Below are 24,615 nucleotides of genomic sequence, written 5' to 3'. Positions count from 1 at the left end.
CAAAACCATTTATCTATAATCTTTCAGCTTATTTAATAGGAGAAAAAAAAAATCATAAATGTACTTAAAGGTATAAGATAAACTTAAAACACTTTTAAATGTGTGTGAAAAAATCTGAAACAAGGCTTTTATGAAATGAAGATAGTATTTGTTATTGATTAAACTTTTCCATGAATGAAATATATATGAGTTTACTTTCATGAAGATGGCATCTGCTTTTGGAATTGTTGTGAACATATCCTCTGAAACATGCTTCACTCCTATATATAACCGATTTTTAGTAGATTTGATTGTTCTTGACAGCTCAAAGCATCCTAACTTTCGTCTAATACCAATGCTTTTCTTCAGGAAACTGGATTTGCGCATATGAGATCTGTGTTTGACAGTGTGTTCCTCCAGCAAATTTAGACAGAAAAGAGCTGGTCAAACCGGTTTAAAATATTACCACCAAAATAAAATCCACGTTACAAATGTCACTGGGAATAAGAATCCAAATCAAGTTATTTTTTTGAACCAAAAGGAACTAGAAACTGCTAGCAATCATTCAAAACAAGAATTATAAAATACGTTTGGTTAAAAACCAAATCTACTACAGTAAAACCATAATAATGACACGTCTGAGATCTTGTTCTGATGCTCACAAATTGATCTCGTGTGTGTTAACCTAACAATGAATTACACAAAGCAAAGTATCAGTCATCTTCATGAAGCTTACACACACGACAGCAACCAAATACACACATGTAGCTTGAGAAGTAAACAGAGTAAGGCAACATAAAGACTTGATTCACCTCACGATCCTCTTCTCTCGAGGATAAACTGTTTTAAGAAAGCATCTTGAGAAAGCTTTTGTCCAATCTCCCATCATGCAACATATTAGTGACCAAGCCAATGGTTGAAGCATCTCCAACAAACCTGCAACTCCTCATTTCTCTGATGAGTTCAGCTGATGCTGCTTTGTCACCATCTCTCAGATGTGCCCTGATAAGCGTATTATATGTACCACTATCTGGAAGAGGCCCTTCTTCTTTCATTTCTCTAAACAAGGCATCTGCTTCTTCCTTTAAACCTTTCCTACAAAATCCTGACATCATTGTTGTGTAGGTTACAACATTAGGCTTCACTCCTTTAAGGCTGAGGCTACAAAATAGATCCCACCCATCTTCCACCTTCCCTGCCTTGCACATCCCTTCAATCATAATATTATATGTGTAAATATCAGGTTCCATTTTACTCCTTTGCAGATACTCAAACACCACCAATGCTGTCTCTACCTTCCCATTATTACAAAGCCCATCTAATAAAATGCTGTATGTCATAATATCGGGAAGCACACCATCAGAAACCATCTGTTTGAAAACTATTTGGGCATTATCACACTCTCTAGCTTGAAAAAATCCATGGATAAGAGTGGTGTAAGTGACTGTGTTGCCAACCAATCCTCTTTGAGACATCTCGCGGAAGAGTTCCATACCTTCGTCTACTCTCTTAGCCTTACAAAATCCCTTTATAAGAGTATTGTAAGTCACTACGTTTGGGAAACAGTCCTTGCTAATCATCAACTCAAACATGTGCTTGGCCTCGTCTAAACGATCGTGCATACAAAACCCATTGATCAGTGAACTATAAGTGAAAATATCAGGATCTATAGACCTTTTGATCATCTCGTCGTACAATTTCTCAGCCTCTACAAGCTTCCCCTCCTTCACAAATGCATCAATCAATGCGCTGAAAGTGACTACATTTGGATTGATTTTCCTCTCAATCATATCACTGAGTAGTCGAGAAGCATCACTCCATCTTCCGTAATTACAAAGGCATCTTATGAGGGAGTTGTAGGTAACAACATTTGGTCTAATTCCTTTGTTATCCATTTCAGTGAACAGATTGAGTGCATCATTCACGTTTTTGTAGTTGCAAAGAGCATCAATGATAGTGTTGTAGATCACAACACCAGGCTCTATTTTCCCTTGTTCCATCTTCTTTAACAAACTCAAAGCCAAATCAATATCACCTCTCTTACATAATCCATTTACTACAATACCATAAGTAACCAGATCTGGTTGACAACCTTTCACAACCATCCGGTCAACTAAAGCCACTGCTTCTGAAGCTCTGTTGTGGCGAAAAAGTCCATGAATTAGAGTGTTGAATGTGAATGAATCGGGCTGATATCCCATTTCCACCATCTGACCAACAAGAGATACGGCATCTGAAATCCTATTCCCGTGACAGAAACCATTGAGCAGAGAGTTAAGCGTGACAATATCGGGCTCATAGCCGAGTTTCATCATCTTGGCAAGAACAGCTAAAGCAAGAGAGAGCTGAGAGCGTCGGCAGAAACAGTTGATGAGAATACTGTATGTGTAAAGATTATGTGAAATTCCCAAATTTTGCATCTGCTCGCCGAGAGAGATGACAAGATCGAACTTGTTCATCTTAGCAATGGCACTCAACAGTTTACTGAACTCAACAATCGAAGGGAAAGGACGAGACTTGACCATGTCACCGAACAGATTAACCGCATCATCTAGCTTCAAATCATTTAGCCTATTTATCGATATTTTTCTGTAATCATATCTAACACCAGAGAAATCTCGTACCCAGAAACTGCAATGGCTAAAGGAAGGAGGAGCAGTTCCACATTTACCTTTTCCGAGAAGACTCCGATGAACAAATCTGTTTCCCGTCGATGAAATCGCAAACAATCTCCTCATCTTCAGCTGATTGGGGTTTCTTCCAAAATCACTGATTCAGAATCGTAAACTCTCTGTAAACTTGTATAAACCCTAAATGATGAACCTTTTGCAGACAGAGAGAGTAAAGGTTTGAACTTTTGGTTCTACCAAACCAAACAGAGAGAGAGACTCACATAGGCTGAGAGAGTGAGAGTGATATTCATCCAGTTTCGCACCACCGTTGGATCATTTGACCGGTCAAGATTTCATCTTATCATTTTTATCACCGGTTTGGTTTATAATCACATAATGTATTTTTTTTTGGTTTAGTTCTAAATTGAAAGGCCAGCATTAGCAAATAAATATGAAAAAAACAAAGAAGATTATCAAGTTTTGCTATTTTGGTTCCATATTTGTCTAACTATATTTCCTTCATTTTTTTTTTTATTGCTGAGATGTCCCTTTCTAATTAAGGTGAAACCGCGTGGACCTTACCAATTTATATCTTGGATTGTAAAGATCTATATCTGTTTGGTTCCACTTGTATATGATACAATGATACAATACAAGTTTGGTCATTATCATTTTTTCTAATCATATGTCAACAAAACCAAAGTATGCATTCATTTTGCAAAATATACACATCTATTTGTATCACCTCCCAAACATTTCTCCCATTATACGGACTTGGACAAGTATTCATACCTCTGCAAAAGTCTTATTGATAAATGAATGTGAAAGTACATACAATTGGTTTAGAACATTAAACACGAGTTTGGTTTGGACACATGGCTTTCATATACTCCTTAGTGATAAATTATGGTTAATTATAACCATCTTTGAAGTTTATTCTAATATTTTATTTATTAATTTCATTGATATGGTTTCAAACGTCAAGGAATATTAAACCTTTTACGAAAAAATTTCGGGTGGATCATATAATATCTTCCCTTCAATCCTCAAAGTTCTCGAACTCTACCAATACCTACAAGGCTACAAAAATTTATACACCATTGAAATATGCTGCAACGAAGTCCATTTAAGGCCTGATGATAAATTCCTTGGAGATCGACAATAATATCCAAGCGATTGTTAGTGAGATTATAGAGTTAGTCTTTGTTGGATTCAATAGTTTGTTCCACAATGTAAAAGTCGACTATTCTAAAGAAGCCCTTGGCAACTTATTAAATCTTATAAATAGTTAAATATCGAGACCGTAGAACCTTTTGCTATATATAGTTTTTCGTCAGAAAAAAAAAGTCTTCATGCTAGAGAAAAAAAAGTTTAACTTATAAATACCATGCTATAATTAAAACAAAATAACACGTACTACAAATAGTACTAGCTTATATTTTCTCTCTTTTTTAATAATTAATTTTCTAAAAAAATACATATCTTAAGAAAATATTATTAAAATTAATTATGAATATATTATTTTTTGTGTTTTATATTTTTTTATAATTAAAAATCAATAATATTTAATTATTTATCTTGAAATTTGATATTCATCAATAATATCTAATTAATATTGCAAAAAAATCTAGAAATCCATCTTTTAAAAACACTTTTTTGTATAAAAAAAAATAAAAAAATAAAACCCTTTTTGTAAAAAATTCAATTAAGAAAAAATAAAAGGAGTATATGTTTTATCTTCTCTTTTTACTTTAACAAAATACCTTGTTTTTTTGTTGTTTTCAAGTTATATATTTTGTAATCTTGTCGCAGGTCTGAGTTGTTTTTTGCACTCAGAAAAGAAACTTGTACTAAAACCTAGGAGAGGAGGAGCTGGCACCACCGCCTAACTCGCCATTGACACAACACCAAAAACTCTTCTTTACTTTTTGTTATTCTACACACATCGATAAAGATTAAGAACATAATTAATAGAATTCCATAAATAATTAGATGCACTAACTTTTCAACATCAATTCAACGGTTTAAATTCGTGAAAAAGCGTTTTTATTTTATTTTAATGGTTACAACTTTGTAGTTTTTACCCTAAATCTCTCTCTGATTACTGATACTCTGTCTCAATCTCTTCTTTCTTCTAATCCTTTATTTCTTGTAAGCTACTTCTCCTGAATTTCGTATTTGATCCGTTTAATCCAAGTTTCGATTTTATATAACAACCACATAGACAGAGAGAGAGAGAGAGAGAAACAGAGTAATGGCGAACAGAGATGTGGAGAGAGTAGGGAAGAAAAACAGAGGAGCTAATAACAATTATTTCTACGAGGAGTCTTCTGGTGAAACTCATTGGACTTCATGGCTGATTCCGGCGATTGTAGTGGCAAATCTCGCTGTCTTTATCGCTGTTATGTTCGTTAATGATTGTCCTAAGAAAATCACCGGACCTAACAAAGAGTGTGTTGCTAGATTCCTCGGAAGATTCTCGTTTCAACCACTTAAAGAGAATCCTCTCTTTGGTCCTTCTTCTTCAACGTAAGTATTACTTTAAAGTTGGAGATTCATGTTTCATCTTCTGGGTATCTCCAAAGTCTCAAACTTTTTGGGAGTCCAATTCGCAATTGAATTTGATCACTATTGTCTGTTCTTATGGAAATTGAGCTCAAAGTTTTCATTTTTCTGCAGTAATTAAGATTACCCAATTAGTGCCTTACTGATAACGTCAATGAATTTGTAGTTGAAGCTCGAGATTCTAGAATTTGTTAATCTAAGTTACTGGCAAACAAGTTTGATCTTTTGGGTACCTAAAACGTCTCAATTTTTTTTGTTTTCAACAAACTGAAAAAGTCTCAATTTTTGTGTTTTCAACTTGGCAATTGAATTTGATCTTTATTGTCTGTTAGTGGCTTGGAACATGAGCTCAAACTTGTAGGGTTTCTCAAAGTTTTTATTTTTCTCCTGGAATTATGTATTTAGCTTGGTTTGGAATTATGATTTGTAAATTTCATTGGCAATTATTGTAGTGATGGTGTTTGTGATTGATTTGGTTTTACTCGGATATGTACTTGTATCAGATTGGAGAAAATGGGAGCATTGGAATGGAGGAAAGTAGTACATGAACATCAAGGATGGAGACTTCTCTCTTGTATGTGGCTTCACGCTGGTATCATTCATCTTCTTACAAACATGTTGAGTTTGATCTTCATTGGTATCCGCCTTGAGCAGCAATTTGGCTTCAGTAAGTCTTACCTTTACGTGTACAAGAATTATTGTTCAGTCAAGTTTTAGACTCTCTTTGTTTAATCGCCAAGTGAAACATTTGATCTTTATCGCGGGAATGTTACTGTGCAGTAAGAGTCGGGTTGATATACTTAATATCGGGTCTCGGTGGAAGCATACTTTCGTCGCTTTTCCTTCAAGAAAGTATCTCTGTTGGTGCTTCGGGTGCTCTCTTTGGACTTCTTGGAGCAATGTTATCTGAACTTCTTACCAATTGGACTATCTATGCCAACAAGGTACTTATGCCCTTTTCGCTATACGCGCCTTAACCGGAACTTAGGATTAACGGCTTCTTTTGGCAGGCGGCTGCTCTGATCACACTTCTGTTCATCATCGCAATCAACTTAGCATTAGGCATGCTTCCTCGGGTTGACAACTTTGCACACATTGGAGGGTTTTTAACCGGATTCTGCCTCGGGTTTGTCCTCCTTGTCCGACCTCAGTACGGTTGGGAAGCTTCCCGCACCAACACTTCGCGAACCAAACGAAAGTATAGCATGTACCAGTACGTGCTGTTTGTAGTTTCAGTGGTGCTACTTGTGGTTGGGCTAACGGTTGCATTAGTGATGCTTTTCAAAGGAGAGAATGGGAACAAACATTGCAAATGGTGTCATTACCTTAGCTGTTTCCCAACTTCTAAATGGACCTGCTAATCATCATCATCATCATCATAATCATATAGTAAAAGCTTTTATATGTGTTCTTGTTAACATTTAATCTCTTTGATCTCTCTAGCCTTTGATTATTTATATATGTGTACATTACCAAATTCGTCTTGTGTAAAAGGGGATAGAAATAAAAGAGTGTATTATTTTTACATTTGAACACCATATTTCTCAAACTGTCTTTAAGTACATAAATAGTAAACAATTTTATTAATGTAAAACATAAGCTGTAATTGGAAATAAATTCCTTTAATTTGGTTATAGTACACACTTTATAGTATCCATCTTAGGTCTTGTAGATTATTATTCTTCCTTTGCTTCAAATTCTTCTTTCTCTAGATCTCTTTCTTCTTGAGTTTAACATGATAGCCATTTGGAAATTGCAATCCAGGAGTTCGAAGTATATTTCCTCCACTAGTTTCTTCCCATCTGATGAAATCCAAGAAACAAAATTACAAAATCAAGAACCATTAGTTGTCTTAACTTAACAGATGAAAAAGGAGTAGTTTCAAACTGTATTTTGTGACTGAGCTATGAAGGAAAACTGCAGTTTGAAGTTTGAACTTTGCTGAAGTCAGCTCCGATACACAACCGCATTCCATCACCAAACGCCATGAAATTCCATCACCACACGCCATCAATACAATATATAATACCAAGATATGCAATCATGCATACATCAGCTTCATGCAATATATGCATAATTTTTAGGAGATTTCAGATGTCACAAGATCGAATTGAACATATATTTTCAACAGTGTGAAATACAGTTATACGGTTAGGGTCTGATTTTTGTTTTTGGTACCACGTGGGTTTTACAAGTTTTTATGATATTACAAATAAATTAATAATGCATCACACTTCATTTATTGTGAATGGGTGACTTTTAAGAAAACAATGACCAAACACCACCCAATAACCTTCCTGCACTGTGTCATTTAGGCCTTAATGGTGCAGTGGATAAGGATAAAGTACGGGACATAGACAATGCCTTTAATCATCCACCATTCACAAATGATAATACCTTGTATACATGCGATGTAACTTCAAATATAGGGATGATTGTGTGCTTTGCGGATCAAAACAAGAACTTTAAAACCTCTCGGTAAAAAGTACAAATTAATGGTTACTCTAAACGGAAAGGCACAGGAGATTTGTTATTTATATGATGTTCTCAAACAAAGAAAAGCTACTCACACAAATCACATGTTGCCAACTTTAAGCTAAAGACCCAACTCTTTTCTTTACGTGTAACAGAAAAGTGGCGCAATGACCTTCAATGGCTTAGCTCTTGACTTCTCGATGGTTTGAGTTTGATCTCTTCAGCGCCCTGTCATGGTTTAGCATTGCGCTTACGCTCTCAACCACGAAAACGATCTGTAAAGAAAAGCAGAAACCCGTATGCGGGTTTTAGTCAAGATAACCCAAAACTACAACATTCTTTGATCAATAACTGATGATCTCATCATCCTCTGCTTGATATCATCAAATTTTGTACTATATGAGTATCAACTCCCAACTACTGAATAGAATAATGAATTTTGAAATGGATCCAGGCCTATATTTTACCTGAAAGCACGCGTAGCCGATAGCGTTTCCAAAGTAGAAATTTGCATTTCCGGTTCCCTGTCATGAAAAAATCAAAGGTAGTTGTGATCATTAGAACATTTTGTTGCAACTGCTGTGAAGAGTTGGGTTATGGATTTGAGTAGAAGCTTACCCGCCATATCCAGAGATTGTGCATCACAGGGCTGAGGAGAGAGATCCCGAGATATCCACAGAAGAGGAAGAACGAGAACTTCATATCTATGTGAAACAGAAGCAGAGTTTATATGCAAAGGCTAAACAATGCTAAGAGGATGTGAAGTATTTGCTTTTACCTAATAACTCATTGACAAACAATGCCCATAAGCTCAAGTATAACGCCGAATCTCCGACCTATTGAGAGTAAATCAAATGATGAAAGCATTGTTAACATTTATGAATATAATTCCTCAAAGAAGAAAAGATAACTTCAAGTTCACAGTGAATTCAACTACTTACTGAAGGATAAGATTTAAGAATCGAGGAGATCGCTAAGTATATGAAAGCCAGGAAACATGGCCGATGTTTCAACCTTATGGCTAAGGGCAGTAACATGAACAGAATATTTACGTGTAAAACTATCAGAAAAAAGTTTCTGAAGAAGTCGAATACTTCTGCAAAGAAGTACCTGAAAACGAGATTTAAAACGAACAGTAAATAGTCTTTTCATAAAAGAAGGGATCCCTTATTCATCACCCAATGATATCACCATATTAATTTATTTTACTTACCAAAAGACTCCAATGTTTGGTGAAAGATCTTCAATACTAAGAATGAAACCATACGTCCTACAATAGGAGGCAAAGACAAACAAACATCAAATCGCCTAAACACTACGTTGCAAGTTCTTAATAAATAATTATATGATTTGGAATATAAGTTATAGATATAATATGGCTAACGGAAACTAATCCTATAGCGGTTATGAATAAGATTTCTAAGTTAGAGGCTACCTCTTGAACATCTCCTCAAGCCCACCATATTTATTCAGTGATAAGGCACATAAAATCAACACATAGAGTGACCACAGAAGTACCCAGAACAAGAAGTGTGCGACTGTTTTCCATAAGAAAGGAAGGTGCGTAGTCTGTTTCAACTTGGCTTGTTTAGAAACAGTAGAGGTTGAACTCTCCTCATTTTCTACACTTCTGGTCTGAAGGAACAATTTTATAGGAGGAGCATCCAAACCATATCCCAATAGAAAGATTATCTGTGGGAAATGCACGAGCAGTTAGAATTTGTTTAATTTGAGAAACGTGAAAAACATAAAATAAGAAATGATACATACTGGAATTGTCAGAGTAGCAGGATAAAGAGATAAATGTGTGGCAATGACTAAGCCAAATGCTGCCAGAGGAACTCGTCCTGCATGGGTAGAAAACATCAGTTATAAAATTTCAAGAAACTATTGAACAAACAATATGCAAGTATCATCATCTTCTTACGTGTAACTGCTCCAAAAAGCGCCAATATGACAGCCAGGTTTTCGATGGGAGAAGTTGATAAGCCCACACAAGAAACTATCGTGAAAGGATTCCACAAATACACAAGAGCAGCAATATCACCACAAGGTAGGATCACTGAGGAGACAACGAAAAAGGAGAGATCAATATTTGCCTTCAAGTAAATAGTTACAAGAAAAGAGTAGAAATAAGATAGATGATACACAAAATTCAACAACTGACTTCAATCTACCTTTATCCCTTGATGACTTAAGAAAACCAAGTAGTCTCGCATTCAGTCCATAAGCCATCTGGAGTTTCTGACCAATAGCTCGAAGAAGCATTGCACTTAATATATCTGCAATAACAAAAACCAAGCTGTATCCAAGAGAATGTTGGTAGCAACGACATGACTATAAAGCTCTTGATGAATAGTAAATCATTCAAAGATCATCTCTTTTCCAAATTCACATCTCACAATCTAATCCTACCTAAGATTTTAAGCTAGCTCAAATCTGAGAAGAAAGAAAAAACATGTGATCACAGAAATGAAGGGACACTGAAAAGTACCTGCACAAGAGGTGACTTGGTTGCCCTTTAATCCTGCAAACACACAAATTGTCTTCCAATAAAACTCAAGTGGGAAAAAATCATGTTTTCATATGATTCAAGCTCAATAAATCACAAATCCTAATATCAAAATCGATTAGTCACTACCTTTGAACTGTGAGAGGTCCAAGAACCGAGAGCAGCAATGGTGAGCCATGATACATAGATCCTGCTCAAATATGTACAACTTCAGCTTCTAATAGCCTAAGAATCCAAATTTACAGAGGATCAAATCTTAAGATAGACCTGCATATGGTGACATCGATGCCTGCTTCAACCAATAACCTTCAGCAACTGAAAATGTTCATACAAAACGAAGAAATGTGAGCTGAATTCGAGATCTTAGAGAGCTAATGAGGGAGTGAGAAAGAGAGAGGAGATACGGCGGCGAATGCTGGTGAGAGGGGTAGAGACCTCCGGACGGGAAGAGAGATTGAGATTTCCCGGGAAGGAGATCAAGATCAATCGGAAAGCAATGGAAGATAAAGCCCAAATCCAGAATCGGCTTAGCTGCTTCATTTTCTGCTCCTCCGCCATTTCTCCGTCGTCTTTTCTTCTTCTCTCTCTCCGGCGAGTGAAGAGAGACGACTCAGATGAAACGACGACGTATTTGATATGATCTTGTTAAGGTTTGGTTCCGGTTTGATTTTTTCGGTTTATGATCCATTTATAATTCGGTTTGATTAATGTAACTCTATATCGGTTCGGTTCGGTTTTTGTTTGATGCATTTCGGTTTCGTGTTTGTGTGATAAACATTTTTCCAATGTAAAATATCATATGAAGAATAATCATATATTTACTTTTTTATCTTGTTGTAATTTTGAAGAGAACACTAAATACATATATTATGCTTCGTTAAATACTTATGTGCTTATTAACTTTTTATGTTTACTTAATTACGTTGGTACGTTGTGTGAACTGCTCTCTCCTGCTTCGTTCTTTGCTTTCTTCTTTACTTCCTCTTTCCTTGCTTCTTCTTCTTCCTTTATTGCTTCATCTCTAGCTTTCTTCCTTTCCTTTGCATCAACAACCGCTTTTCGCATTATGTCTAGGGCAGTTTTTGATTTCTCAAAGACATCATCCCCCATCTTGTCTACCTCGTCAAGATCTCGAAGAAAATTAGGATCTGAATTTGTACTTCGTATAACTCCCACGCGATATGCAACATGTTTAGCTGTGTTGATGATTTCCTCCATTTGTGAAAGGATCGGGTTTGTCACGGCTTTAAACGCTTCGTCTCCCAAATCTGTGTTAGTGGCTTTCATGTAAGCTGTATAGAAATAGTCTACATTCGTCCTTGCTTTCTTGGCTTTGGTGTTTATCTCTGTATAAATAGATTGCATCTTAAGAACCAAAAACAAAAAAGAGTTATTGAGTTTTTTATATAATACGAATAAGAGCTAGCTAGAGAGAATTGTGATGATGCACATCCTATATATATACACACGTTTAACAACTTGATTAGCAAGTTCAATAACTATCGCAAAAGTGCTTTATTCGCTCATAAGTCATAATCAACCTCCCAATTTTTTTTTAACAAAGTATAGTTTATGTGTACACGCTTAATTAAGCCACCCTCCCAAGCTTAGTGTTTTTTTCTTACTTTTTATTCATCAAACTCAAAGGAAATGAATGATCTAATTCAAAACTAATTATACAAATGGAATTCCACAATGCACAATGAATGGTTAACGTGGGAGGGAATTATGTACCTTTATATCGTTTAAGAACAATCCTTTTAAGATACAATTATTTTCTTATTTGCATTTGGTTTAGCTTTCATGCAAAGTTTATTTTCTTTTTTTGGATAACGACTTTTATGCAAAGTTCTCTATTAATATAGCTCTTATCCTGTTATATCATCTGTATATTGTAGCATGATTTCTTACAGAGCACATGATAACAATCCAAAATAAATATATGTGTATATTTGTGCTAAGTGTATCTATATATAATTATATATTATTCATTAATATATATGTTAATATCTACTTTTATGTGTATAGTTTAGATTTTGTACATAGATTCAGATTTGATTTTTAGTCTAGTGATTAACTAGATTATGTTCATACTATTTTAGTGTTTCCTAGAAAATCATTACAACCCAAATACTTATCTAAACATCTTAAGATAGAGTTTTAAGATGTTAAACCTAAAAGGTCCTAGTGTTAATGAATGAAAAATATCAATTATTAGGGAAAAGATACTAGAAATTATATACATCTTGAATTAATCATTACCATTAGATTAAAATGTATTTCTAAATAGTTTCCAAATATTTACCCTATTTCTTATTCTTATTTATCAGTAAAATTAGACAACATTTTGATACAAAAAGAAACACATTTTGCCCATCTTTATTAATAGGCTTATTAAAAAAAGGTTTATTAAAAAGCCCATTATATTTGCTAGTAAAGCCCATTAGTTTTGAAATTTTGTAAGCTCTTTATGTTTGTGAAATCTTGCTTATTTGTTTCATAGCTATTCTTTGGTTGCGAATTTTGTTGAACCTTAACCTAGTGTGGAAGCAATGCCGGAACCTCTAATTTTTTGTTAACGCAATTCAAGAAACTCTAGGAAGGCCAGAAACTCTAATTTCTTGTGAATGCAATTTTACACAAGTTTCAATAAAAAAAAATTGATGCTTAGTTTCGATTTCTGGTATGTTCCATGAATATTGGGTTTTTTTTAGACGTTATAAAATGTAAAACTTCAAAAAACATTGACATACGACAATTGAATAAATTGAATTAGTATTGGGGAAGTATTTTGCGTAGAAAAATGGTACATGTAAATTATTGGTATAATAAAACAATTATAAAAAGATTTAAGGGGATGCGTAAGAAAATCATAAACAATCATTCTTACTAATATAGAGAAGGAATTAGTAAATATATTTCACAAAACTGGCAATATTTATTAATGACAGATAAATTTAGTACCCTAAATAGTTATTTGGACTTTGTACAATGATCATTTGTTTTTTTACTGCGAATGTGTCATAGTCTAAAAAAAAACAATGTCATTTTTTGGTGGGTGTATTAAAAAAAGTCGTTGTTGGCTTTCCCAATCAGAAGTCATTGATGTCCGTACACACCCAACACTCTCTTCTTTCTTCCTCTCTCCCAACGGTCATATTTCTCCGACAATTCACAAACGGTCACCAATTTTCTACCGTTTGATTTTAAAGATCCAACGGCTCAGATAGATTCAGATCCCTCGTGTACCACTCACTCTGCCCAACTCTAAAAAACAATTACTGTAAAAAGAAAAGTCGCCAACTTCAATTCTCGAAGACCCAACAAGAAAACAAACTCTAAAAAGTTGCCTCCACTATGGTATTTGTAGAAGCTGTATAGTATCTCTTAACCCCTGTAGAGAGTTAGAGAGAGAGAGAGAGAGAGAGAAACCAAAAGTGAGTGAGAGAAACAGATAGAAGTGAGAGTGAGAGTGAGAGAGAGAGTGAAGAAAGTAACAATCTTTGAGAGTTTTTGGATCTTGATCTTGTGTTTCAGTAATCTCCTAGTGATTGTCTGATCTGGGTTCTTGTTGATTTTGGGTTTCTGGATGTTCTGAGAGATTTTTCTTGATTTGGCAAAACCAGAATGGCAAACCGGAATGGTGAACCGGGTTTACAGCAACTCTCAAGTCTGTTTATCCAGCAACTTCGAGGTCGTTCTTCAGTAGTCTCTGTTCGTGATGATGTGAATTCGTTGGTCGTCATTATCATCTAAATGAGATTTTGTTGTTTTTTATAAAGTTTAAGGAATCCGATGATTGTTTTATGGTAGATTGATTTGATTTAGTTTAGTTCGATAATTCTTTCATTCTTTATTTGATTATATAGATTCGTTGGTTCTTTTGGGGCAGGGGATTCAAATTCATTTCATTCTTCAATTTTTTCATATAGGATTCACTTTGATTTCACTAAAACCAAAAAAAAAAGATTCATCGGATTCCATTTTTTTAATTGTTTGAGCAAACACACACACACTTGTAGACCATCTCTTGAATTGGGTTAGGTAGATTTTGTAGAGGATGTTGGCAGGTTGTTCGAGTTCATCATTGTTGTCGCCTACTCGAAGATTGAGGAGTGAAGCAGTAGCAGCAACATCAGCAACAGTATCAGCGCATTTTCCCATGAACACACAGAGATTGGACTTACCATGCAGTAGTAGCTTCTCTCGCAAGGAAACTCCTTCTAGCAGACCACTTGGAAGAAGCATCTCTCTTGACAACAGCAACAACAACAACAACAAACCGATCGAGCGCAAGACGAAGACCAGTGGTTGTTCGCTTAAACAGAACATAAAGCTTCCACCTTTGGCAACAACAAGAGGAAATGGAGAAGGGTTTTCTTGGAACAACGACAACAACAACAGAGGGAAGAGTTTGAAGAGATTAGCTGAGGAGGACGAGTCTTGTTTGAGCAGAGCGAAGAGGACAAAATGCGAAAACGAAGGTGGTTTCTGGTTTGAGCATTTCACTGGCCAGGATTCTTCTTCACCAGCATTACCTTTTTCTTTGACTTGTTCAGGTGATGATGAGGAAAAGGTTTGCTTTGTGCCAAGTGAAGTCATTTCTCAGCCTTTACCAAACTGGGTTGATTCGGTGATTACGGAGCTAGCTGGTATAGGCGATAAGGACGTTGAGAGTAGCCTTCCTGCAGCAGTTAAGGAAGCATCTGGAGGATCATCTACAAGCGCATCATCCGAGAGTCGTAGCTTAAGCCATAGAGTACCAGAACCTACAAATGGCTCAAGGAATCCGTACTCACACCGCGGTGCAACAGAGGAAAGGACCACCGGAAACATCAACAACAACAACAACAGGAACGATTTGCAGAGGGATTTCGAGCTTGTCAATTTGCTTACGGGATGCTTAGACGCGATCAGATCAAGAAACATAGCAGCGATTAACCATTTCATTGCAAGAACCGGTGATCTTGCTTCTCCTAGAGGAAGAACACCAATGACTCGCCTCATAGCTTACTACATTGAAGCTTTGGCTCTAAGAGTGGCGCGTATGTGGCCTCACATCTTCCACATCGCACCCCCTCGTGAATTCGATAGAACTGTCGAAGATGAATCAGGAAATGCATTGAGGTTCTTGAATCAAGTAACCCCAATTCCAAAGTTCATTCATTTCACAGCCAACGAGATGTTACTCAGAGCATTTGAAGGGAAAGAGAGAGTTCACATTATTGACTTCGACATCAAGCAAGGTTTACAGTGGCCTAGCTTCTTCCAAAGCTTAGCTTCGAGAATAAATCCACCACACCATGTACGAATCACTGGGATCGGAGAATCGAAACTTGAGCTAAACGAAACCGGAGATCGCCTCCACGGATTTGCAGAGGCGATGAATCTTCAATTCGAGTTTCATCCTGTAGTTGATAGACTCGAAGACGTTAGACTATGGATGCTTCACGTCAAAGAAGGTGAATCAGTAGCTGTAAACTGTGTCATGCAGATGCACAAGACACTCTACGATGGAACCGGAGCAGCAATTAGGGATTTTTTGGGTTTAATCAGAAGCACAAACCCAATAGCTCTCGTTCTTGCGGAGCAAGAAGCAGAACACAACTCAGAGCAACTTGAGACACGAGTTTGTAACTCGCTAAAGTACTATTCAGCTATGTTTGATGCAATTCACACGAATCTTGCTACAGATAGCTTAATGAGAGTCAAAGTTGAGGAGATGTTGTTTGGGAGAGAGATCAGGAACATTGTTGCGTGTGAAGGAAGTCATAGACAAGAGAGGCATGTGGGTTTTCGTCATTGGAGGAGGATGTTGGAGCAGTTAGGGTTTCGGAGTCTTGGAGTCTCGGAGAGAGAGGTTTTGCAGAGTAAGATGTTGCTTAGGATGTACGGATCTGATAATGAAGGGTTTTTCAATGTGGAGAGGAGCGATGAAGACAACGGCGGTGAAGGCGGACGCGGCGGTGGAGTTACTTTACGGTGGTCGGAGCAGCCACTTTATACGATCTCGGCTTGGACTACCGGAGGGAATTAAAGTTTGAAGAAAAAAAAAAAAAAAAATTATACATTTAGGGTTTTAAAGACTTTTAGAAAAAGGGGAAAATGTTTTTTTTTTTATCAAAGAAAATAGGGAAAATATTGATTTTATTCTTTCATTCATTATTTGGGAGCGGGTAGGTTATTTTTATAAAAAAATGTAAGAATTAAAAAAAATTATTTTGTATTAGTTACTTTGGAGTCTTTTACATGTAACTTGGAGGCTTTTGAATGTTTTGCTATCAATAATGAAACTGAAGTATTATTTTTCTTTACAGTATTTATTGCAAATATAGAAAGTTTAGTGACATATTTGTTTTATTAATTTTGGTAAGAAAAATATTCTATTATATTGAAGACAACAAATATTATGTTTGAAAAAAAAAATCACCACTGTGAATTGTGAAATGTGAATGTTGATATGGGCCTTGTATGAGGTCGGCCCATTATATTCCAGTAATTCTCATTCTCTACTCTTTGGTTTGTGGAATTAGTCTTTTCAAACTTTGTATCATTCATGGCTAGTTTTCGCATTGATGAATTTTTTTTTTTTAATAAGACTAGTCAAGTCATTTTCGCCAGCGTTTTGAAGTAAGTTAATTAGAAATATCACTTATTTATTAGTATTATACTACAGAAAATAGCCATCATGCTTAAGAATTGTTGAAGACAATGACCAATTTTCCATAATTTTGCTATGTTTATAACTCAATCAACATCATTTTCAAAAACTAGTTCATAATGTAATTTAATTATTGAAAATATATAACAAAAAAATCTATGAAATATATCTATAGTAGAAATTTTTTTTAATCTAATTATATATTTTTTTAAATAAACGTTTATATATATGGATACGAACTTTTCTTAAAACAAATTAAAGAGATCTGTTATCCGCGATGTTATTTTGATGTAAACCACATTTGGATTCCACCCGCATATTTCTCAACTTCTCGTCTCTTTAGAGTGCTTAAGCGATTTCTAATGTTTTTAGCAATTAACTTGACAATCTTCTCTGTTGTCGAAAATTGCTCTTCGTGCCTTCTGTCATTTCTTTCCTTTAATGGATCGCATTCTGAAATACAAACCTGAAAATAATTTTTTTAGTTTTGTCATGATCTTTGCTCCCAAACTTCTTCATCACATCTAGCCACTTCTCCAAGAATTTGTATAAGAGAATTTCACAAACCAGTTTTTCGCATTGGAATAACAAATGTTCCGTGTCTCCAACAGGTGTTTGCAAAATACATAGCTTGTCTCTGCATTTTGTTTTCCATTTAACCATATATTCTTTCTCGTGTCGCAACTCTGTTTTTCATAATCAGTCATGTGACAAAGCTATACCTCTTTGTTAAATATATGTAAAATATATTGTTATGACTATCTATAACAATCACTTGACAACGGTGTATATTACATCGTATACATATATATATATATATAGACTGCTAATGACTTCAAACCAATCACTGTTCACAGATTTTGTTTAATATTCTTATGTAGATATAAACCTAATTAGTAGTTCCCCTAGCTAGTATCTATATATTCGAATGATTTTCTTTTTGTAATTTAGACGCACGGAAGTATTTGTCGACTAGTAGTGTATTTCAAATCAATCACCATTAACAGATTTTATTTAGAATTTGTTTTGACGTGAAAATTAAATCAAATTCGTAAAATATCTCTTAAGCAAAAAAAAAAAAGTTTGCTAAAATCCTAACCTCAAAAAGGTACAATTTATTTTTATAATTTAATGATAAAAGGGTACCAATTTGAACGTAGTTTTATGCTATAAGAAACAAACAACAAAGGACAAGTTGCACGAAGTTTGTCTGCTACGTACTTCTTCTATGTTCCGCCGATAATGTCATAATCATTCATTTTTATTTTTTATTTGCTTATGTATTTTACAGTTGTTGTGATGTTTAATTCTGATATTTGTCGTCTAAACTCGAGTCTTATCTCATATGGGTCACTTTCGGTAATCAGATTGTTTCGACTAGTGATATTTTTTCTGCCTATAATTTACCAATTGGTGCATGAAAAGGTTTAAACCATACAATGAGGTTGGTCGGAAAGTAGTTCACTATTGAGTGGTAACCACATTCCAAATTATTTTTGTGGTCACTAGGTTAATCCAAAAAACAAAGAAAATAAAATCAATTGTTAGAAGTTCGTATAAACTGTAATCAACTGTATTTATATTAAAAAAAAATATTATATATTTATTTGTTAAAGAAATATGAATAAATGTTGTCCAAAGAAAATAGATACATAAAATTAAATCTGAAAGATGGAGAATCAAATCAATTGTTATATAGCTAGAGTCATTATCAGCCAAGAATAGACACATAATAATTAATGGAGATAGAGATTTTTACGTGTTCGAAACTTCCAATACACACAAGGACTCGAACTAACTATACGAAACTCATTTTCGTGCTGAATAATTATAAACATATACTTAAACCAAAAGCTCATACATACAATTTCGTCAAAAGTATCCTAACTAAAACTAATTAAGACACTCTTCTTCTTCTTTTTTTGACAAGAACATCAATCAGACAATCAACACCATTATCATTTTCAGTTAAAATTTTGAATTTCGTAGGCTTACAAATATTCTTATCTTTAGGGTAAGTTGGATTATTTTATCTTGGGTTGGGTCGGCTAAAACATGATATTTAATCATGGAATTTAATAGAGTACCTAGTACCTAACCTACCTACGTGTAGCCTATCCAAATACTGATAAAGACTGTATCTGTATATATTGTATAGTTAATTAGACGAGCATGGTATCATAATACAAGGATTCAAAAGAATTGCACATGACATCACTATATAAATAGTGGATTCCAACTTAATTTCCAATCATATTTGAGCAATTTTAATTATTATTTGTTCAGTTTTTTTCATGGTTGTGGTTGGTTGCTTATTCATTCCGTAACCTTTCGGCAGCCAAAAATATAGCATCAGAAGAAAATTTTAAATATTATGATTCTTTACACTTCGCAATTTTATTGTCTTCTTTTCTTTTGTGGTCAACAATGACATGGATGGCTGATCCGAACCAAATTTCCTAAAACAAATCTGGAAAGTTTATACAAAGCTGAACTACTTTTTTTTTTTAACAGAACCTGTACTATTGTTTTAAAAAAAAATAAAATTACACAAGCTGAAGTATAATCATTAGACTACTATTTTTGGTTTTGAATTTCCACTATTATGTAAAAATAATAATATTATTTTAAAATAGTGATAATATGTAATCACCATTATAAATTTGTCTCAAATTACCAATTTATCTGTCTAAATTTATATGAAATCAATACAATAATTTAACTAGTATCGTATTCAGTTTGAGTCGGTTTACTCTATTTTGAATATCAAAACAAATTTTATTACAAAATATTCATGATCTAGGTTTATTTTTCTTTTTGGTTTATTATTAGCAATTATACCCTTTATTAATTAATATTCACGTATACCTATGATATATTTATGTAATCAATAAGAAATGTAATAAAATGTAACAATGTAAATACAATTCTATATACAATACATTTTGCATGTTACTAGTAAACAAAACCTATATTGATAAAATGGTAAAGTAATATGCCATGAACTTTTAGAAAACATTAACCAAATAATAAAAAAGGATTATTAAACGGATCAATTGATTATTTTCGTTCAAATCTAGCAGCACTAGTTTGTTGGTGCTTTTGAACTACCACCAACCTCACTCAAATAAACCCTTAGAAAATTGGACGACTCAAAGTAGATTCCAGATGATAATAATATTATTTTTTGGAATTTGGATACTATGGGTCTAATTTCTAAATCCGCGTCGTATTTTTGCATCGTCATGGTCAAGTCCATATTACACGTCCACAACACGTACATTCACACGTGCCATGTTTTCCACTTCTCACCTTTCACACGTGGCCCATATCATGTACGCGTAGTTAGGTCGTATTATTAGTACTGTATTTTTATTCAGCCTCTATTTTTCACTCAATACTTCTATTTTCAACTGGTCGTCATGCCGAGAAAACAATTGTCCTATGATGATCTGACAAGTTATCACATAATCACTGGTCGACAGAATGTGGGAAATAAAAATTCATTGGTCGACAGATGAAAAAATATCTGGTTGACAAAAGCAAAAATTGAATAAAGTAATAGTAACCTTTACAAGATATTTATTTATTTTGCTAAGAATCCCTGCAAGATATTTTTGCATAAATTAAAATTATAGCAAATATTCAGCCTTTAGTCGAACGAACATTCGATTTTCCTTATGACACGATGAATTCTCACTATTGAGTATTTTCTTTCTATTCTATCGTATACACATCTCTTTATTGTTTGTTTATATCGTCTTCATAATAGTAGTATTTTATGTGCGGTGACGTAAGGTTTAATTAATGCTTTATTTCATTGTTTGTAATGGATGTGGAATATTTGTAGTTGAAATAATTGCAACTTTCGGTGACTACCAAGGGATGGCGTTGTTTATTTATAGACATTCCCTAGGTCAAATTGACACCCATTTTTATACATGGTCCGGTGTTATGATAAACTTTTGTCCGTGATTAGAACCAAAGAGAGAACGAATACAAATCGTAAATAACACCAACAAATATGCCAGCTAATAGCACAATGTAGAGTTTGTCTTTGTGTGCTGACACTTAGTGCTTTTGCTTGGATTCATAAACATTATCATTGGACGTACGAAGATGTTGTATACATTATTTTAGAAAGTTCGAAAAAACTAACAACCAATTCGCAAACCTTTACACGTTTTTGTTATGTGTTACATAGATCTAGTATTGACTAATGAACGTTTGTTCTAATGTTGTTATGGTTTAAGGAAGAAAAAAAAGTTTTCAAAAACAAAAAACAAATACATTATATATGTTCAAATCGAATTTTTGATTTTTTACTTGTACCAATATTGTTTTATGCTAGAGTTAGAGTTTTAGTAATGTGATCACTCTATTTGACTTGTCTCTTATTCTCTCAATACCTTAAATAAATCTACTTGTATTCATCTCTTCTTGACCAAGTCTCTTAGTATTTAAAAAAAAAAAAAAATGTCTCTTAGTATTCATAAATATATATTGTAGTTCTATATAAATTTATGTATCTCAATCTTTATGATTATGAGAAACTTTCCTATTAATTCCAATTCTCTGAAACCATCATCTCGACATTTTAGACTTTTAGTGGTACATCGTAAGAAAAAATGAAAATAACTTAATACACGCGTTGGCCGTTGATCATATAAGACTTATACGCATTTGTTACTGTACTTACCATACCTTCTTTTGTTTTTTTTATTCAGCAGATCTGAGATATCTTAAGTTGAGCAATGTTTTGTAAAAATGTTACATGTATAATTTTAGAAAAAATTAAAAATTACAATATAAATATTAATTATTTTTGTATGTAAGAAAATTATGAAAATTTAAAACTATATAGAATATATAAATGTTTTAAAAAATATTACCAAAATTTACAAAGAGTTGTTATTGTGAGAAATATGAATAGTTGTAGTGTTGTAGACTTCTCACAGCTCATATATTACATGCATTTGGATGTTGAAAGAGCTGAAGACTGATATTTGAAATGAAAAACAGAATCTAATATTTAAGTTTTATTTTGTAACGCATGGAAAAAATTCTTGTGAAGATGATATGGTACAAATATTTTATTATATATACACGTTTTTAAGATAGTAACATGGAAAATCATGTGAGGTTTATAAGGCAAAAAATTCCATTATATTATACGTTACAAAAAGAAGTTTAAGATAACTATTTTATTCATTTTTTTAAAGAAAATATCGTAATATTTTCTATTTCACTTGCTATGTTGGCTTTTAATATAAATTCTATATTAGTTAAGATAGAAAGTAATAAAAACTCAAATATATTATTGAATGATATATGAATAAATTGAATTGGAATTGATTCATATTCAGAAAAAGAAATATCTGATAATTTTTTAATATATATTAAAATTCTCAAAAATACTATATTTTTATGATTGAATTAAAAAAAGGAGATATCCCTAAGATTTACTTTAGGACACATTTACAAAAACAGTTATTATTTTTCTTATGTACAAATTACAAACAAAAAAAAAATGTTCAAATGCTTAGTCACTTCATCATTATTTGGATAAATACGAATGGTTATATACTTGTCTTATTGTTATATCTAATTCTTACAACTCACATATACAAACATTTGGATGTCGAAAACAAATCTACGGCTAATAATTTCCAAATTTAAGATAAAATAGATAAAAGAAAATCCAAAATCCAACAGATTGTTTTCATACTACAACAAATACAAGAAACAAAAAAATACATGGTTTTGATAAAACTGCAACGATTTTTCACATATAATTAGCCAACCAAAAAATAAAATAAAAGTTGAAGTATATTTTATTGACTTAGTTAATTAATTAAATAAATCCCTGAGTTTGAAGCAATATATATATAATACACATATCCCCTCCCATTTGCGTCAGCGTCCATAAATCAGAATCCTTACAAGACCATTTGTGTCTGTCTCCACCAAACCCTTCTTTTCTCCATTTTTCTTTTTTGCTTTGTTTCTGTGCTACGATTTGTCAAAAAAAAGAAACCCAAATCAAAAGCTTCGAAATTTCATAAGATTTCTTTGTTTTTCTGAAGATCCAAGGCACACAAAAAAACAGCTTTTTTTGTTTCTTCAATCAAGGATTTTCCAGGGTTTTGATAACCCCATGGGTTCAGGGTTCTCTCTGTTTCAAAAGAATTTATCGTCTTGTTATGGAGATCGAGATCTGTTGCAGCCTGGTTTAGGAGATTTGCCTGAAAGTTGTGTGGCTTTGATTCTCCAGAATTTGGATCCCGTTGAGATCTGTAGATTCTCCAAGCTAAACACGGCTTTTCATGGCGCTTCTTGGGCTGATTTCGTTTGGGAATCGAAACTTCCTCCAGATTATAAATTGATTCTCGAGAAAATCCTTGGTAGTTTCCCTGATAATTTGCGTAAAAGAGACATCTTTACTTTTCTCTCTCGAGTTAATTCCTTCGACGAGGGCAACAAGGTTCGTCTCCTTTTAGATTTCTTTGGCTTCAAGAAATTTTTTTAGGGTTCTTCAGAAAAAAAAAATTGGGGATTTGTTTTGTTAAATGGTTCACATGAACGGTTTTAGGAAATGATTTCATAATATGCAAAATTTTCCTGTGAATTAGAGAAGAAACTTAATGTTTTTGATGTTTTCTGCAGAAAGCTTGGGTAGATAAACGAACAGGTGGGCTCTGTTTATGCACATCAGCCAAGGGCTTATCCATAACCGGAATTGATGATCGGAGATACTGGAGTCATATTCCGTCTGATGATTCTCGGTGAGATTGTGTTTCTCTTCTGTTGCTTACCCAAATCAGATTGTGTTTGTTAAGTTTGGGTGTACAAAGTTAGTTGAGTTAAGGTTGTAGTGGATACAAATCCTAACTTTAATCTAATGTTGTGTGATGCTATAATTCTTTATGTTTGCTATGATTGAAAAAATGACATATTGTTCATTGTATTGGATACAATCATACGAATCCTAACTTTTAACCGATGTTTTGCGTTACCATGATTCTTAATTTGACGATATCCTCTTTGTTGATTCCTGCAGATTTGCTTCAGTAGCTTATGTTCAACAGATCTGGTGGTTTCAAGTTGATGGAGAAATTGATTTCCCATTTCCAGCTGGAACCTACAGTGTTTACTTCAGGCTTCAGCTAGGCAAACCAGGCAAGCGGTTTGGTTGGAAGGTTGTTGACACCGAACAGGTTCATGGCTGGAACATTAAACCTGTTCGTTTTCAACTCTCGACTGAAGATGGTCAACATTCTTCATCTCAATGTATGTTAACCGAAGCAGGAAACTGGAGTCATTACCATGCTGGAGACTTTGTGGTCGGTAAATCGAAAAGTTCATCGACGAAGATTAAGTTCTCGATGACTCAGATTGATTGCACGCATACTAAAGGCGGGTTATGTGTAGATTCTGTAGTTGTGTATCCGAGCTCGTGTAAGGACCGGTTGATGCAGATTTAAGTTGCAAACCGGAGTTTGGGTGTAGTTTAGAGGTTTAAAAAAGCTGTTTTTTTTTTTTAAAGTGGTTTTAAAACCTTTTGTAGAATCTTTGAGGGGGTAATTAGAAAACTCAGTGTAAAGAGAAAAAGAGGGTAATTACTAATTAGGGTTGTTGTTTTATTGTTTAGGTCAAATGTAAACTTTAAGTTTGAAGTTATTAAAGAGTTCTTGAGTTACAATTTTTTCTGTTGGAGGTTTGTGTGTGAAGTGAAACGCAACGGTTAATACAGACCGGAGAGATAAACCACTTGAAATGATAAACATATGTTAATTGCAGTTTGTGCTGAG

At 33.9% G+C, this 24,615-nt stretch overlaps 6 protein-coding genes and 2 non-coding genes across 12 annotated transcripts; 4 read left to right on the top strand and 4 right to left on the bottom strand.

Moving 5' to 3' along the window:
- Positions 1 to 415: 415 nt before the first annotated feature.
- On the bottom strand, positions 416 to 3,053 carry AT1G63130 (Tetratricopeptide repeat (TPR)-like superfamily protein). Of its 2 annotated transcripts, NM_001334067.1 has the most exons (2): positions 792 to 3,053; positions 416 to 664 (listed from the first exon to the last, which is right to left on the bottom strand). In NM_001334067.1, the coding sequence occupies exon 1, from the start codon at positions 2,715 to 2,717 to the stop codon at positions 825 to 827; it is 1,893 nt and encodes a 630-aa protein (NP_001323319.1). In that variant the 5' UTR covers positions 2,718 to 3,053; the 3' UTR covers positions 416 to 664; positions 792 to 824. The 2 variants fall into 2 exon arrangements, with proteins under 2 accessions (NP_001323319.1, NP_176501.1); NM_104991.3 differs by having other exon boundaries at positions 416 to 3,053.
- MIR5652 lies at positions 2,135 to 2,582 on the top strand. Its single transcript, NR_139461.1, has one exon. It is a non-coding gene; the product is annotated as a microRNA ath-MIR5652 precursor (primary transcript).
- Positions 3,054 to 4,431: 1,378 nt separating the features above from the next.
- On the top strand, positions 4,432 to 6,767 carry RBL2 (RHOMBOID-like 2). The gene is made up of 4 exons (NM_104990.4): positions 4,432 to 5,120; positions 5,660 to 5,823; positions 5,937 to 6,100; positions 6,167 to 6,767. Exons 1-4 carry the CDS (start codon positions 4,846 to 4,848, stop codon positions 6,515 to 6,517), a joined length of 954 nt encoding a protein of 317 aa, NP_176500.1. The 5' UTR covers positions 4,432 to 4,845; the 3' UTR covers positions 6,518 to 6,767.
- On the bottom strand, positions 6,756 to 7,258 carry AT1G08593. The gene is made up of 2 exons (NR_143414.1): positions 7,044 to 7,258; positions 6,756 to 6,958 (listed from the first exon to the last, which is right to left on the bottom strand). It is a non-coding gene; the product is annotated as an uncharacterized misc_RNA (transcript).
- Positions 7,259 to 7,451: 193 nt separating this feature from the next.
- Positions 7,452 to 10,883, bottom strand: AT1G63110 (GPI transamidase subunit PIG-U). 3 transcript variants are annotated; one of them, NM_180638.4, is made up of 14 exons: positions 10,548 to 10,883; positions 10,411 to 10,458; positions 10,273 to 10,333; positions 10,126 to 10,158; positions 9,809 to 9,933; positions 9,559 to 9,693; positions 9,402 to 9,478; positions 9,067 to 9,323; positions 8,845 to 8,901; positions 8,573 to 8,741; positions 8,410 to 8,467; positions 8,250 to 8,335; positions 8,099 to 8,155; positions 7,452 to 7,906 (listed from the first exon to the last, which is right to left on the bottom strand). In NM_180638.4, exons 1-14 carry the CDS (start codon positions 10,699 to 10,701, stop codon positions 7,814 to 7,816), a joined length of 1,410 nt encoding a protein of 469 aa, NP_850969.2. In that variant the 5' UTR covers positions 10,702 to 10,883; the 3' UTR covers positions 7,452 to 7,813. The 3 variants fall into 3 exon arrangements, with proteins under 3 accessions (NP_850969.2, NP_176499.2, NP_974075.1); NM_104989.4 differs by having other exon boundaries at positions 7,504 to 7,906; positions 9,809 to 9,913; positions 10,548 to 10,791; NM_202346.2 differs by having other exon boundaries at positions 7,519 to 7,906; positions 10,411 to 10,750.
- A 150-nt stretch (positions 10,884 to 11,033) lies between these two features.
- Positions 11,034 to 11,430, bottom strand: AT1G63105 (uncharacterized protein; the record flags this gene model as incomplete). The annotated part of the gene is made up of 1 exon (NM_148622.2): positions 11,034 to 11,430. The coding sequence occupies one exon, from the start codon at positions 11,428 to 11,430 to the stop codon at positions 11,062 to 11,064; it is 369 nt and encodes a 122-aa protein (NP_683463.1). The 3' UTR covers positions 11,034 to 11,061.
- A 1,964-nt stretch (positions 11,431 to 13,394) lies between these two features.
- Positions 13,395 to 16,459, top strand: AT1G63100 (GRAS family transcription factor). 2 transcript variants are annotated; one of them, NM_001334066.1, is made up of 2 exons: positions 13,395 to 14,627; positions 14,703 to 16,459. In NM_001334066.1, the coding sequence occupies exons 1-2, from the start codon at positions 14,204 to 14,206 to the stop codon at positions 16,178 to 16,180; spliced, it is 1,902 nt and encodes a 633-aa protein (NP_001319298.1). In that variant the 5' UTR covers positions 13,395 to 14,203; the 3' UTR covers positions 16,181 to 16,459. The 2 variants fall into 2 exon arrangements, with proteins under 2 accessions (NP_001319298.1, NP_176498.1); NM_104988.2 differs by having other exon boundaries at positions 13,395 to 16,459.
- A 6,238-nt stretch (positions 16,460 to 22,697) lies between these two features.
- Positions 22,698 to 24,603, top strand: PP2-A11 (phloem protein 2-A11). The gene is made up of 3 exons (NM_104987.5): positions 22,698 to 23,288; positions 23,471 to 23,589; positions 23,865 to 24,603. Exons 1-3 carry the CDS (start codon positions 22,962 to 22,964, stop codon positions 24,286 to 24,288), a joined length of 870 nt encoding a protein of 289 aa, NP_176497.1. The 5' UTR covers positions 22,698 to 22,961; the 3' UTR covers positions 24,289 to 24,603.
- Positions 24,604 to 24,615: the final 12 nt, after the last annotated feature.

This window comes from Arabidopsis thaliana, assembly GCF_000001735.4.
Source record: "Arabidopsis thaliana chromosome 1 sequence".
NCBI lineage: Eukaryota > Viridiplantae > Streptophyta > Magnoliopsida > Brassicales > Brassicaceae > Arabidopsis > Arabidopsis thaliana.
This window is presented reverse-complemented; position numbering and strand designations above follow the sequence as displayed.